At 37.1% G+C, this 14,845-nt stretch overlaps 6 protein-coding genes across 6 annotated transcripts; 3 read left to right on the forward strand and 3 right to left on the reverse strand.

Moving 5' to 3' along the window:
• Positions 1 to 85: 85 nt before the first annotated feature.
• Positions 86 to 1,651, reverse strand: LOC110849197 (SEC14-like protein 4). The gene is made up of 8 exons (XM_022096572.2): positions 1,397 to 1,651; positions 1,251 to 1,326; positions 1,134 to 1,177; positions 947 to 1,061; positions 808 to 880; positions 659 to 734; positions 442 to 580; positions 86 to 359 (listed from the first exon to the last, which is right to left on the reverse strand). Exons 1-8 carry the CDS (start codon positions 1,541 to 1,543, stop codon positions 172 to 174), a joined length of 858 nt encoding a protein of 285 aa, XP_021952264.1. The 5' UTR covers positions 1,544 to 1,651; the 3' UTR covers positions 86 to 171.
• A 1,104-nt stretch (positions 1,652 to 2,755) lies between these two features.
• On the forward strand, positions 2,756 to 4,997 carry LOC110849071. The gene is made up of 6 exons (XM_022096446.2): positions 2,756 to 2,983; positions 3,057 to 3,211; positions 3,274 to 3,339; positions 3,426 to 3,513; positions 3,572 to 3,709; positions 3,789 to 4,997. Exons 1-6 carry the CDS (start codon positions 2,915 to 2,917, stop codon positions 4,050 to 4,052), a joined length of 780 nt encoding a protein of 259 aa, XP_021952138.1. The 5' UTR covers positions 2,756 to 2,914; the 3' UTR covers positions 4,053 to 4,997.
• LOC110848447 (sentrin-specific protease 6) lies at positions 4,713 to 6,898 on the reverse strand. The gene is made up of 6 exons (XM_022095671.2): positions 6,735 to 6,898; positions 6,564 to 6,642; positions 6,237 to 6,469; positions 5,957 to 6,164; positions 5,276 to 5,886; positions 4,713 to 5,179 (listed from the first exon to the last, which is right to left on the reverse strand). The coding sequence occupies exons 1-6, from the start codon at positions 6,761 to 6,763 to the stop codon at positions 4,990 to 4,992; spliced, it is 1,350 nt and encodes a 449-aa protein (XP_021951363.1). The 5' UTR covers positions 6,764 to 6,898; the 3' UTR covers positions 4,713 to 4,989.
• An 85-nt stretch (positions 6,899 to 6,983) lies between these two features.
• Positions 6,984 to 10,666, reverse strand: LOC110848524 (dynein assembly factor 5, axonemal). The gene is made up of 10 exons (XM_022095761.2): positions 10,469 to 10,666; positions 9,643 to 10,386; positions 9,223 to 9,552; positions 9,032 to 9,123; positions 8,813 to 8,953; positions 8,369 to 8,741; positions 8,122 to 8,286; positions 7,847 to 8,041; positions 7,510 to 7,782; positions 6,984 to 7,430 (listed from the first exon to the last, which is right to left on the reverse strand). The coding sequence occupies exons 2-10, from the start codon at positions 10,364 to 10,366 to the stop codon at positions 7,111 to 7,113; spliced, it is 2,613 nt and encodes an 870-aa protein (XP_021951453.1). The 5' UTR covers positions 10,367 to 10,386; positions 10,469 to 10,666; the 3' UTR covers positions 6,984 to 7,110.
• A 20-nt stretch (positions 10,667 to 10,686) lies between these two features.
• LOC110848767 (tyrosine--tRNA ligase, mitochondrial) lies at positions 10,687 to 13,088 on the forward strand. Its single transcript, XM_022096075.2, has 7 exons — positions 10,687 to 11,184; positions 11,255 to 11,439; positions 11,547 to 11,842; positions 11,921 to 12,132; positions 12,221 to 12,287; positions 12,370 to 12,591; positions 12,670 to 13,088. The coding sequence occupies exons 1-7, from the start codon at positions 10,873 to 10,875 to the stop codon at positions 12,834 to 12,836; spliced, it is 1,461 nt and encodes a 486-aa protein (XP_021951767.1). The 5' UTR covers positions 10,687 to 10,872; the 3' UTR covers positions 12,837 to 13,088.
• Positions 12,858 to 14,793, forward strand: LOC110848768. The gene is made up of 4 exons (XM_022096077.2): positions 12,858 to 13,519; positions 13,608 to 13,823; positions 13,897 to 14,179; positions 14,257 to 14,793. Exons 1-4 carry the CDS (start codon positions 13,292 to 13,294, stop codon positions 14,667 to 14,669), a joined length of 1,140 nt encoding a protein of 379 aa, XP_021951769.1. The 5' UTR covers positions 12,858 to 13,291; the 3' UTR covers positions 14,670 to 14,793.
• Positions 14,794 to 14,845: the final 52 nt, after the last annotated feature.

The raw sequence follows: 14,845 nt of genomic DNA on the forward strand, positions 1-14,845 counted from the left end.
TTCCTTTATACACAACATGTTGTAGGTAAATTTTTATCTGATGAAACGAAACAAGTAACACGGGAAAATTAGTTACTGATTAATGCTCAATAAAAATGCATGTCTTTATTGAAGCTCTTAATTTTATTTATCCAGAATTTAAAAAAAGACGTACAAAATCTTCCCCTCTAATTAATAATCATCAACCTCCGTTTGAAAAGTGCCCCCAAGCTCTTCTGGGATTTGGTCCATGTCGAAATACTTTTGCAGAATGGGGCTCCATTCTCCTTTGCTCATGCCGTAGATTAGCAACGCTTTTTCTGTGGGTGGGCTCAACGCGCCACGGATGACTTGTAGCAATGGCTCAAAAGTGGAAGGTGCTTCATGGACGGTGACAAAAACAAAAGATATTAATCTTCTTATGATTCTTGAAGTTAATTAGCAAAAAACTGGTTTGCTTACTATTAATCAGGAATATTTTATGCGCCAGTCCGGGATAGTATCGCTCATAGGTCAAAATTCCGCGAAGGATTATGGGAATACATTGCAGACAGGCGTGTTGCACGACGTTATAACCTTTCATATTGACGAGCAGCACTCCCTGAAAATGTCAAAAAAATGAGAAAAATTCGAGAATTTGCTGGTAAATTTTCTTGTTTTTTGCATGCACATTATTCACCTGTGTTACGTTTTCGTATTTTGATTGATATTCGTAGACCTTAAGCCAGGATTCGTCGATGGCTTTGTCGATATAGCTTGAATAGAAAATAATCAGCACTTTTTATTGAAATTGTAACGAAAAGTAAGCACAATTGTCTATCTAGCTACCGTTGGAATTGTTTGGCGTCATTGGATATCGCAATCTTTCGCAAATCCCAAGCGGCAGGATGAAGATAGAGCACTTTCAAATTGAAGGAGAACAAATAAGTATTATGTTAGATGCGACTTATCTGAAATGGATAAGTACCTGGTTTTCCTTCCTTATCGTACTGGGAAAGATAGTACGGATATTGTTTCTTAAACTTGGTCCAATCCTCGTCATGAATGGTGTCGATGCGGTTCTGTTTTCTCCACGCTAAACTCTGAAATTTTTTAAAATAAATAACGGTTAAGTAATTTTTCATGTACCTAAATTAATATATTTTTTTACTTACAGTGACTAACATTTCTTCGGCGTTTCGGATATCGAAATTTTTTGCTGTGATAATTAATTAATTATGAAACGTTGTACATATATGTGTTAAACAGAGGGAAAGATTATCACTCATTACCTCGCAGATATCTGATAAGGTACAAATCATGCTTCATGAACTCGTTAGTGAGACGATGCTGGACTCGTTTCCGGAACTGATTTGAAATTAGGGACATAAGTCAACTTATCATTACACAATTATTTATTTGTAAACTTGGACTTCACCTTATCCAAGATTTTCTTTTGTTGTGACGTAACAGTGAGGTCTTTTTCAAGGGAGGATTGCACTCTGACTTCCAGGCAAGAAGCGGACCAAACCGATATTGCCAAAATTATTATGGGACTTATCGTGAGAAAAAGGGAGCACTTCATTTTTGAAAATCGACAAAAAACTGTTGATGGATTTGGAAAAAATTGAGAAAAATGTCTCGACAAGTAAATGCAAAAAGCAACTTGACTTGTCTGCACTAATTCATAAGTAGGTCTCATATTTCTCACAAGTTTTATAGGAGAATCTCATCGATAGCCTTAATTATAATTCCGCCCAATCTCACTAACCTAGGTTGCCAGCAATTTGAATTGCTTCCTATTTGTGACACATATAAATATTTGATAAAAACATTGATGACTCATTCATATTCATGAATCGAATCGTGGTACATGAATCGTAGTACATAAAATAATGAATTAATTGTCTCTTTATATGCATCAGGATTAGTAAATATTATGAGATATTTGTATGCCTCGATGCCATGATTTCAATAAATATATCATTAATGGTTATCCGCTCCTGATGAAGTAAGGTAAAATATGTGACCTTTATTAAAGTGCAATTAATCACAAGGTGGGTACTTTTTGAGCTTGAAATCTGCGTGTTAATGAGAATAGAAAAATACAATACACGTGGCAGAATTATTCGCTAGTCAGTCTCAATTTTTCTTAAAGATTTAAAGTACATACACTGCTTTTATGCACATGTCTCAAGTTATGTTGACTAAATATGCAGATTTTATGACCAATAGCATCTTAATTAATGCTTGGTGTGAACAAGTAATTGCAAAACTACACAAAGAATCTGTATTGTAACCCACACATCATTTTGTATTTTCAAAGTTTCTTTAATTTGTACAGATAATCTGACACAAGGTCATGAATTGTTATTGTGAAATCAATTTAGGTGCAAATGTGCATTCGTATCTCATATTCGTGAATGCAGTTCCATTCTGTTCATGAGGATGATCTGTTGGGATAATAATATCTGAAGAATGCACATCTGTTGATATGGCATGATTACATTTTCATGCATTTTGATAAGTATAATATGTCGCAGGTTTAGGTACATAGATTCGATCCTAGAGTTACGCATATCAATACTACAATCTCATCTTGGGGCAATTTGAGAAAATGAGATTTCTTTCTCCCCAATTTCGCATGACTTTACCTGCAGCTTCTTCTTTCATCATGGCTTTCTCTCGTAGGTTATGAAATCTACTCGGAGTCTGCCCGATCCGAGAAAGGGAAAGATAGTGAACACCGAAGCTCCAAATATCGGAAGTCGGTTGCTTCTGCTTTCTCCACGATATAAATATCAACAACTTTCTCTCGCTGAAACGCCATCACTTTCCTGCTGACTTTCCTCCTGGCACGAACTTTCTCTCCTTCCTAATTTTATTTCGCCTCTACTTTTTCACAATTTATTAGCCCCTTTTTGGCACAATACCTTCCCAAATTTCTCATTTAGCGATGGAAAACGATCGTCTTAACCCGGCTGATTATGACGACGACGAGTATATCAAGCCACAGATGAGCTATGTAATTAAAAAATATATATGAATCTCTAGCTCGATATTCTGGCTAATTATTTTCCATTTTATATCTATTTCAGTGCTGTGGGTCACCAAGTATTGATCTCAGTCAGAAATTCAGGGATGAACGGACTCGCTGCGTATTTGTGGCGTTGGCATTTGTAATCAAATTGGTGGAGGTAACATCCATCGCGTTCATAGTGTATGATCTCGCTGCAGATGCGGAAAACCAATTGTAAGAAATATTAATAATTAATTTAAATGGGATTGAGAAGAATTTTGTAATTGTGAAATTAGGAAGTTCGATCTCTTGGTCACTGCTGAAGAGTTGAAACCGTACAACTGGGTCATATTTCCAGCAGCGTGAGTTGTAGTTTTCACTATGCATTTTAGATTGGCTATTTAAAGTTAAATCAGGCGTAAAATGGAAATATGTACTATTTACATAGGATTCTTGTCCTGGTAATTTACGGGGCGGCGAGATGTGCTGGTGCAGGTCGCGGATGCTGTGCCGGACTTTTCTTAAATGTTATCAAGGTTAGTAAATCATATTTAAAAAGTTTGTTGGTAATTTCTCAAAATTTTTGTTGATTAGACTTTTTCGATTGCCGTATTCTGTGGGACGCTGATCACCTACGATTGTGTTTACCCGTACCGTTACATCGTCTTCCTGGCTGTCGCCACGGTTTGCTTGATCTGTTTGGGAATTTGCTTGATGACAACTGTTTTTGAGGTCAGTTGACAAGATTTGTCAAATGTTAATGATCTTATATATTAAATTGTTAGCTAATACGTTTTTTAAAACATGCTAGATGAATGTCTTGGGACGAGGAATGTTCAGCGCTCTGTTTGTCTACTTTCTCTTCATTTTCCTCTCCGCACATTTCATTTACTTGACCACGCTGCGTGAAAAGTACAAGATTGGATATGTCCTTTTCTTGACGAACGCTGGAATTGGAGGCGGTGTTGGTCTTTTTCTTGGGATGGTAATGTTATGGTACCTGCAAGAACTTATCACTGGGAAAGTCATTTCACTAAACGAGTCAGAGTTCCTTTACGTGTGCTTGCTCTTCTAAATAACTGTTTTCAGTATTTCGAAGCATTCCAGTCTCAAAATCTTGAAATTATTTAAGCTAAACGAAACCAACTGCTGCATATTTATCAATGAATTGCTTGCATAATGTAAGTCAGTCAGTTTCGCTACTTATCTCTGTTTGGTAAATAATCTTTTAGATGGTTAGATTATAATGAGCTTTTGTAAGTAGCAGTAACTTCCTGTACGCCGTCTTGCCAATTATAAATATATAGAAATATAGATATGTATTTTATAATATACTAAAGTTGAAAGGAAAACGCGAAGTATTATTCCGGCCGGAAATTGAAATCTTGTGATGTAAAAGTATGTCTTGTCAATGTGTGAAAATATATTCGTAGTGCATGCACATAAAATAATTCTTCTAAAATTGGTGTGGTACATAAATATACTAGCGGATTTAGTGCAGTGCCAATAAGCCAAAACAGGTTGTACCAGAAATGGTGCGTTAATAAATATTATTATAAACCAGCCAAGAATCGAAGAAGCAATAGGACAACTCGGGGAATTAAAAAATGCCATGTAGTACAAAGAGTACGAGTTAATTATAGAAATATAATTACCTATATGCCATATCTATATTATACAATGTGAAAAATTGGTCATGCGAAAAAAGAATCATTACATTTTAATGCTTTTTTGTGATTTACTTAATTGTTGGCACTTGATAATTGGTCTTGATATTATTAATCCATATTATTGTGAACAATACATAATATATTATGTTGCATTGATTAATGTGTAGATTTCTAGTTGTAAATACCAGTAAGCAGTAAATGACAACATTACAATAATCCGCAATGCTTCAAGAAATTAAAAAAATATATACGAGTCGAATACTCCAAAAATCAATCATATAAATATTCGCGTAAGTATTATATATTCAACTTTCTTGATTGGGTAAATAAAAGTTAATGACATCACTTCATCTGCTGCGTGACGACTGAATTGTTCAAATTTGCATCCTGTATCGTCAAACTTTCATTGATTTCAACACAAGGGTAGGAAGCTACCAGGGAGAAAATCTTTGACGCTTGAGACGGACGTAGTTGACAAATAAATTGGCGAATCGTGGAGACCGGTTGACTAACGTTCAGAGTTATCGTATATCTGTGAAAATAAAATGCGTTGGTATTTTTTTAGCATATTTTGTACAATACATGACTGATTAACAATTTTGAAAGAAAACGGTGATATTAAATTTACCTTGTACCATCTGCCATTCGTACAGTGACTTTTGTGCATGGTTTCGAAACATCGATACCAAGCGATGCCTGAGCGGCTTCAAGTTCAACAGGACCAGACTCTAAATCATCTTCTTTAACGTTGTTATTCGTACTTGTCGAGTTATTGAGAAATTTTGTTTGATTCCAAGTTTTAAAAAAGTCTTGAACCACTTTTGTAGTTTCCGCTTTTCGAGATTCTGACGCCGTTATTTGTACCTCGTTGGCGAATAAGGAAAGAAAACCGGCTTGACTAAATCTCTCTGATACAGGCAGACCTGACGTGGTCTTGGGCAAGAGACGACACGCATTGGGGAATAATTGGTGCTGTTTACTTCTCAACAAGGACAGAATGGTTTGATAGATGTGTTCTCTCTTGTCAGTCTCAACGTTCTTGGTGTACGAATAAATCCAGTCTGTCGAAGTTTGAAAGAATGTTAGCAATGGGACGGAAGGAGGTTTGGTGAAGAATCCTTCAAAAAATTGAAGTATGTAAACCCCGCAGTCAGAGAGATTAGATTGCTGTGGAAGGTCAGGTATTCGGAGGGGAAGATTTTCCGGAGAAAATTCAAAATCTGTTTCGCCACGGTGTACCTACATATAAAAATAATTATGTTAGTACTGATATTTGGTACTTGTTCCCATCTACATATTTGCATTTTACCTTCCATTCCGTGGTAAGAAAGGATCTAATAATCGCAGCCATTAAAACAAAAGCGGATGGCTTATTATAGACCTGGTATGAATCCAAAATTATAATCATGGGAGGTTCTTCAGCAGTATTTTTTCCCTCTACCGTTCTGGGACGCTTCGAGCGAGGTTCGCTATTAGAGTTTTCAGCATAACAAACAATGACCAGCTGCCAATGAGCACTGGAGGTAATTTTTTAAATAGTTATTAGTAGAATTTTAATTATTTTGAAATGTAAGATCAATTAGACTTACTCAACAACTACCGGAAACACTAGGAAATCTTTTTGAAAAATATCAACCGAGATTCGTCTTGAGTAGCGTCGTCGTCCATTCGGCCCGTTGTTGTTAAGGCTGGACCCTCGAAGCAAAGAGGTGTAGAACAGGGACGAGTAAGTGTACACAGTTTCCTGGATTTCTGGACTCAATTTTTCTGTTTGGACATATTTCAGCCAAAAGTCGACACATTGATCCGTAAGGTATTTTCCCTGTAGTAAAAAAATTGGTAAAATAAAATTGCCACTAAAATTTAAAAATTCTCACTGAAATTTAAAAATTGAACGTATGTAATTAATGTAATACCTTCTTCAGCGAATTAATATCACGAATGTTCAGGTCAGTCTGGTCCCTAGGAGGATATCCGGGAGGATAACGTAACAAACTAAAAAATTAACAAAGCAGAATTACGTCATTGTCATTATTCATCACAAATTCGAACTTAAAAGTTACTTGCGCAGTTCGATATGAAATTACCTGTAGTTGCCAAATGACTCAGACTCCATTTTATGCTTGACTTATTTAATAATCTAATAAGTTTAACAACTCGAGAGAGATTTTAAAATTTTAATGCAAGAATGGAAAATGTTTGACAAAAATTTGTTTGTCAAATGCCAATGCGTCAATGTGGATCCGGCAACTCCCGCATTTGGTTTTTGCGGATGCCCCAATGATGCGTCTAGTGTATGAAAGTGTATGTTTCGAAAAATAAGATGCATTATTTTATAAAATTTATAAAATTGCTATTATTTGATTGCACTCAAATGTTGAGACACGTTTTGTGGTTGACTTTTAAGTACTAACCTTTTAATTACTAATACTAATCCTAAGTTAGCAGAATCGCTCGAAAAATTCACACTCCCTTACATTCTAAACTTTGAAAATACTCAATGAGATCTTCACAATTCTGTGGGGATTTATGTTTCTCTTTGAACTCGTTACATTTCTCGATTAGGAAAGGAGGTGAAAGTAATCCCAATGATTTTATGGCTTCGGCAACAGCGGCTGCAACATTTTCATCGTCGTCGTCCAAATGCAAGAGCAGAGCGGAAGAAGCAAAGTCGATGTGCGTTTTTGACAGTGGATCGGGAAGAGTAGAGAAAATTCGCGACATTGCGAGCCCTGCAGAGACGCGGACATCGTCCTTCTCGTCGTCAAGTCGTTTCAAAAGTTCTGAGAAGAAAGAATATTGACAATTGAATTGTATTGTACTTAAGATATTAAAATATATATTAAAATATATCAGACCCACCTGGATAAATCTTTTGGACTAAATCAATCCCCCATCGACCCTGACAAGCCTCCCCCATCCTTCCAAGACATTGCGCCGCTAAGAGACGATTCAATTCATATCCTTCTTCCAACAGAGACAGACATCCGGTCGTAATGGCTGGTGCAAGACCAACAAATGTTTCGACAGAGAGTAGTTTTTCTTCAAGAATTGTGAGGAGGCAGGATGTCGCGGCCGCACGGAGGGCAGACGCTGATTTACCGGCACGCCATACCAAGTTCGGTGTGAGAATGTCTAATTGAAAGTTATTAAAGTTTAAAGTATTTTTACTTTTAAATGAAAATCGGGCATATTTTACCTTGAACTATCGTAGTCACAAAAGTTTCAAATGATCCCTGGTGACACTCTTCTTCATCAGATATTTGTGCATAATTTTGCAGTACATTAGCTAAAAGAGTAAATAAATTCAGACGGACTTCCGTGTCCTTTTTAGGATCGAGTTGATTCTTTAAAATGTCCAGAACGATGGTTAGATATTTTTGTACGGAAGAACCTATGCAATACAAAATATTGTTACATATCTTTAATTTTTGGGTATAAAAAAGAATAACTATTCAACCGCCATTGACATACCTCCATACGTCAAAATTGCTGAAAAGATCAAATTTTCTGGTGTAACTCGTCCCCACAGAGAATCGGATGATATCTTAATATCTTGCAGAACTCCATGTGAGAAAGAAACAAAGAGATCGTCCAAATTTTCATAGTGACAGGCCCGCTTAAGATCGTTTAATCCAACTATAACAAGCACTTAGTTCTTAACCCTGATTATTTTATTGTTGATCTATCGTATTCAACTTCAAATGTTTATAAACAATACCAATTGCTCTCGCTTTAACGTCGCCATCCTCAGTCATGGCTAGGACGCTGAGCAAAATGCGAAATATATTTTCCGCTCCAGACAAACGTTCTTCGTTGTCCAAGAACGATTCCTCCCTGGTTAGTCCAGCACAAATTTGAAGGAGCCAATACTGTCTGGATGTTTTGAGAGTGTGGCAAATATCAGATTGGGACAGGAGTGAAGCAACCTCGACAATATGTTCTTTCAGAATGGATCGTTCTGTAGCAGAAATGATGGCAGACGTAGGTGCTAAGCCAGATTCAGCTGGGTTGTTGGACAACCGATTCGATAAAATTGACCATGTAACGGGAAACGGGGCAAAATACGCGAGGAGAGAGGCAGATCGCAAAACCTAAAACAATGAAACACATACATAAACTAGCCCAATTTAAACAAGTCAGTTAACAAGTTATTTGTACATACATATTTCGAAACGACTGGATTCGGATCCATACATGATTTGAAAATACATTGTAATACGGGTTCGGAATGCATCGTTATAGCTTCTTCACAATTTAGGATGAGATGGAATAAAAGTTGGGCGCATTTTTGACGGGTTGTTTCCTAAAATCGCAGGAATAAATACTTTTGTACAATATAATATAATCGGAAAAAGTGAGAAATTATTTTAAAATTACTTACAACCCAATCCGTAATATCGTTTGTCACTCCAGGTAAAATCTTTCCAACTTGACGCTGCGTTAAGAGGCGGCATCCAAAATTTGGGCGTTTTACTGAAAGTGAAATAGGATTAGTTTCATAGGAAATTTTACGAAGGAGATGCCCCTTAGATTATTCATGTTTTAAAATTTATTGATCCGTTTAATTTATACCATCATCCGGATAATGGGCCGGCATTTGAGAGGGGAAATCAACTTGATCTTTATACTCTTCGAGATTTTCTTCTAAATATTTTTCCCCAATGTGCTCCCAAAATTTGGACGCGGACTCCTGCACAGGGGGAGATTCGTCGCACAATCCGGTCATCAGGATTGGAAGTAGGTTGTGAAAATATGAATATCGATCGACATAATCCAACATCCAAGTTCCGACAACGTCAACCACAGCGAGACGAACGTTTGGTTGAGAATCAAAGAGGCGCAAGGTTAAAGGAAGGATGAAATCTGTGATGACCTTGTGATTTCCGTAGAGCAAAACGTCCCCTGCAAATTATTATTAAGTTTAATTCAAAAATAAAGATGCTAACGATTCAAGTAAGTAATATAGAGATATAAAGTTTGAAATATCCTTACCAATACATCTCACTGCAGCCACACGGACTTTACTCTGCTGATGCGTTAAGCAGATCACCAACGGTTTGTTGAGACGTTCACTATTGTAGTGGAAAACATGACGAAGAAGGCTTGCACTTTTCGAAATAAGAGTACAACTAGATTTCCGGACTTCATGAAATGGATCGGTCAACGTGACGGCAAGAATATATATCCAGTCGTCGATAAATGGCGACAAGCCCACCCCCACACGATCAAGGAGCGTTATCATAAAGTTGACAGCAATGAGTCTGACTTCTTCAGATGATTCGACCAATTCTGTGCCTCCTAGTCGATCCAGCAGAATGGGGATGAGGTGAGGAAGAAATGGGGTCAAGGAGGAAACTATCCTCGTACCGGAAATAATTGAGGTCAAAATGTTGTACGTAAGTTCACGACATGCTTCAACCGGGTCTGACAGACGGAGAAACAAGGCTGGCATCAACGTCGACATGATTTCAGCGGAGAGCACAGGAGATGTCGATGAAGAATCACCGCTGGCGGAATCGTCGTCGTCGTCACTGTCGTCATTAGTGGCATCTTTCTGTATCTTTTCCTTTGTCGTCATCACCTCTTTCGGCATGACCTTGTTTAATTCTGTGAGAAGGTTTTTCAGACCATTTCTTCGTACATTTTTATCCTGCGACTGGAAGTTGCTGAGATGCTGGTCGAGATTCTGCCAGAAATTGGACTCCATCGACGACATGATGATAGAAGTGTCGAAAACTATTAAAATTATTACAATTTCCAACAAAATGATTATATTCCCTTGAACAAAATAAGAATTTCTGGAATATATAATATTTACCGTTTATCAAAACGTTACAAGATAACTGCTTCGTTGATTATAGGCCAACTACCAGAGATTTTCAGATTTTCTAGAAAAAAATCAGTTTCCAATTGCGAATTTGCGAAAAGTTTGATCAATGTTTTTTTTCGTGTCCATGTGAGCTGCTCCAGTGTGATTGTATATAAATCGCGGGCCGGTTTTTTGCAGAAGTCGAGCACATGTTGACAAGAATTGAGATTTTGGATTTGTAGTTTTGTTTTGTTTTTAAATTTTTCGACAAGGGCGAAGTGTCGACAACGGCGAAATTCTAATTTAGACTTGAACACGAATGACAAACAAGATCATTTAATTTATAATTTAACTTGTAATTGTAGTTTAATAGTTAATTTAATACATATTTTGTACATTAATACTTTATCATTATGATGACACCGTTTTCATTATTACGAAAGTTGACCCTTACCAATTTGCGACGACCTTGTTGGGTGACATCGTCATCGGCTCCCCGTCGGGTTTACTCTTCTAGAAATATTTTATCTTTGCGGAGTCGTGGCCTAATTTCATCCCTCTTCCCAGCCGAAGAAGAACAAAGGTTTATCGATTTTTGTAACACCAAACCGGTCACGATTTATGCCGGATTCGACCCCACAGCAGAAAGTTTGCACGTCGGGAATTTGGCTGTGATAATGATGCTTTTGAATTGTCAGAGAGGAGGACATCACATCATTGCATTGGTGAGTTAGTTTATGGTGCTATGATTTGCGATTTATTTCTTAGTTGCTTAAATGCACTGCCGATATTTAGGTTGGCGGTGCCACTGGGCGAATTGGTGACCCGTCTGGGCGCAAGACCGAACGTTCTGAATTAGACGGAAAAACTGCAAAGAAAAACGTGGACAAGATTGGGAATAACTTGAGAAAATTGTTTGAGAATCATGAAAAATTGTTTTGGGACGATAAACGAGGAAAGGAAGCGTTGTCCAAAGTGTTGTAAGTACTTAATACTACTAAATGACATGCACTTACGATACGATACAATGCGTATGCAAATCATTTCATTAGTCTCTATTATTAATTCGTTTTAAAATGTTTCGCAGAATTCTAGACAATTTCGACTGGTACAGGAACATGCCGGTTTTAGAATTTGTTGGAAAAATTGGGCGTCACTTCCGGCTTGGGACGATGCTGATGAAGGAATCTGTAAAGTCACGTTTATCATCTGAAGAAGGAATTTCTTTTACGGAATTCACCTATCAAATTTTTCAATCTTATGACTGGCTGCATTTGCTAAAACATTATGACTGCCATGTCCAAGTTGGGGGACACGATCAGATGGGAAATATCTATGCGGGACATGAACTTATCAGTAGGACGGTCAGATCACCCGTTTATGGTAAGAGTATTCCGAGATTCTTTATATGTTGCATGTGTAACCAAATTTGCTGGCTTGATTTGTGAATTAATTGCCCAGGAATCACGGTCCCCTTAATCACTGAGACTGAATCGGGTGCAAAATACGGGAAAACGGCAGGAAATGCGATTTGGTTGGACCCCGAAAAAACTGGACCTTTTGATTTTTATCAATTCTTCTTAAGAACAAAGGATGCAGATGTGGGAAGGTTGCTCAAAATATTTACATTTAACACTGACGAGGAAATTGAAGGATTAGCGAGGAAACACCAAGTACATACTAAAAAATTATGTTTTTCTTGATGTGTAGCAGATAAATTTATTTAGTATTTAGTATATATTTTGTTTAATATTTTTGTAGAAAAATCCTGAACTTAGGATACCGCAAAAGGAGCTCGCAAAAAATGTTACACTTCTAGTCCATGGTGGTATGTGCCAGTTACATAAATCCATAATTTACTGAACATGTGTACAAGCAACAAGCTACTGAAGTTATTATCTATTTTGCAGAAGAAGGCTTATCTATTGCCCTTAAATCCACGGAAGCATTATATTCCGAGAATTTGGAAGCACTTTCGTCTCTTACGCCACAGGAGGTTCAGAATCTGTTTAATAGTGCGGTATCGGCTGGGAGTAAATCCTCAACATCGTCATTTTTGTCCGAACTAATCCTATCTCCCGGAACTACTCTGTTAGAAATGGCAATGAAGGCGAGATGTTTCGAGAATGAACGTAGGTGGCATTAAAAAAAATATCCTACATTAAGATATTAAGTCTTGATAGTTTAATTTAGATTGCTTTGCTTTGCAGGTGATGCCCTAAGAATAATTAGTGCCGGAGGGTTTTATCTTAATCATAGAAAGATCTCAAACCCACAAGAAGTCGTAGTTCCTGGAGTGCACATTTTACAGAACAAGATTTCATTGGCAAGAGTCGGCAAGAAAAATTATTATGTCATCAAGTGGACTAATACGTGAACTTATCAAAGTAGGTCAGTAGATTGGATTATTTATACTAATTATTAAAATAGTTACATACCTAGTTTGTAATGTATGTTTAAGACAAATGACTGAGACTAAGATATTCCTGTAAAATTTGTTTGCAAGGAACGAACGAACAATGACAAGTGATGATGCTAAGCTAATTCAATTAATGTTGTGGGTTATCCATATAATATAATTCATCCGCATAATTTACGTATTAAAATTAAACAAAGTACCATAGCTTTTTACATGAGTGTATTCGGAGAGTCGTGGAGTCGGCAAGTGGGAACTTCATTTTGCATTCGCAGCTGTCATATTACGTGTAGTGTGAATCACACGTGGAATAAAAAATAGTTAGTAATTTAGTAATTTAGGGGTGGTTGAGTTGGATAAAAGTTTATAATGTGAGAACTTGTGTGGTTCATGTAACGTAACCAAACGTTAACAAAATGGGTTCATATAGTTTCTTCTGCTTGTTCACCTTTATCTTTGTGTTTGTATCGTCGTCACTATTTTTGTCATGTGTTGGACAAGGAATGGTAGCATTGTCACCGGTTGTGGATCACGTCGAAAACGATAACAATCCGACAGAATTAAAAAAGAAGGAATCATTATTACCACCAGAAAAGATTGACGCCCATGTCAAAATTGCCACTGCTCATTTGGATGAACACAATGTAAGACAATAATTAACTTGACATTTACCATGTATGAACCACAAAACAATTTTATAAGTTAATATGTCTTCTTGTTTCGTAATTGCAGGACAAATCCGATCGGCTCACCGTAAAAGACAAGCCCGTATCCCTCCAAAATCCGGATAAACACGCCTCCGAAGAGTTCATCTTAACATTTCTCCTCGCACAGTATCCACGCTCGGAAAGTGTTGAGGAACAAGTCGAAATTTTACAAAATTTAGAAAATTTTAGTCATAAATGGGAGAATGGGAGAGATCTTTTCAAAGCAACAGGAGCACTTCAGGTGGAAAATTGAACTAAACTTTTTAAAATCGAATGTTAGTGTTAATATAATTTAAAAATTTTAATTATTCCAGGAGATTCTACTTCCTGCCCTAAATTCCAGTCATGATTCAGTGCGTCGCAGCGCCTGTGCCATATTCGCCATCGCGTCCCAGAATAACCGTGAAGTGCAAGAAATTATTGTCTCCGAGTCAGGCGTTATTCGACGTCTAATACACATAATCAGTTTTGATGAGAAGGTTCGATCTAAAGCATTGTGGGCGTTATCAGCTCTAGTAAGAAATTTTAGAATGGGCCAGTCCAAATTTATGGGTGAGGGAGGAATACCGGCGTTAGTGAAGGTGGCGTCTTTTTTGGGTGAGCAATAAATTTAGACTTCAGCTGCCGAATTTTTTAGCAATAAATAATAATTTCATGGCGACTTTCATTTGCAGAAACACGGAAACGATGCCTCAATTTGGTCACAGATCTTCTTCAAGAGCACAACCATTGCAGAGAGGATAATGTCAATGAATTAGGCGCCGACGTATTGGCTGATTCTGACTGCGACGAATTCAGTATCTTGGAAAAGACATTAAAACAATCTGGCTGGTGCGATGTTATTCTTGATTCTGTCAAGAATATTCCTGGCTTTGATACAGAAGATCAACTTCACACTGTGGAAGCTGTAGCCGAAAGTTTGCCCTTGTGTAGTAGTGATGGAGTATCAGAATATCTCCACATTTTCAGAGCACTATTAACCAAGTTGAAACAATTTGGGGAAAAAGAGTGGGAGGAGGAGATGGCCTTGGTTAAAAGTATTTTGGAAAGGATGGAGAAAGACAGGTTAATGCGGGATGAATTATAAAATATACATAAAGTTAATGTTAGCAAGTCTCAACAACTCAGTCAATTAGCAATTAGTGATTGTAATTTATTTAGTTTCTAATTTTTTGGTACAAATAAAATGTTCGCAAGTTGTATAAATCAGATTTCCGCTCCGAAACTACCTCCATTTTGAAGATTTAGTCATTATAAAATTTG

The sequence above is a fragment of the Folsomia candida genome, unplaced genomic scaffold (assembly GCF_002217175.1).
Source record: "Folsomia candida strain VU population unplaced genomic scaffold, ASM221717v1 Fcan01_Sc004, whole genome shotgun sequence".
Classification (NCBI taxonomy): domain Eukaryota; kingdom Metazoa; phylum Arthropoda; class Collembola; order Entomobryomorpha; family Isotomidae; genus Folsomia; species Folsomia candida.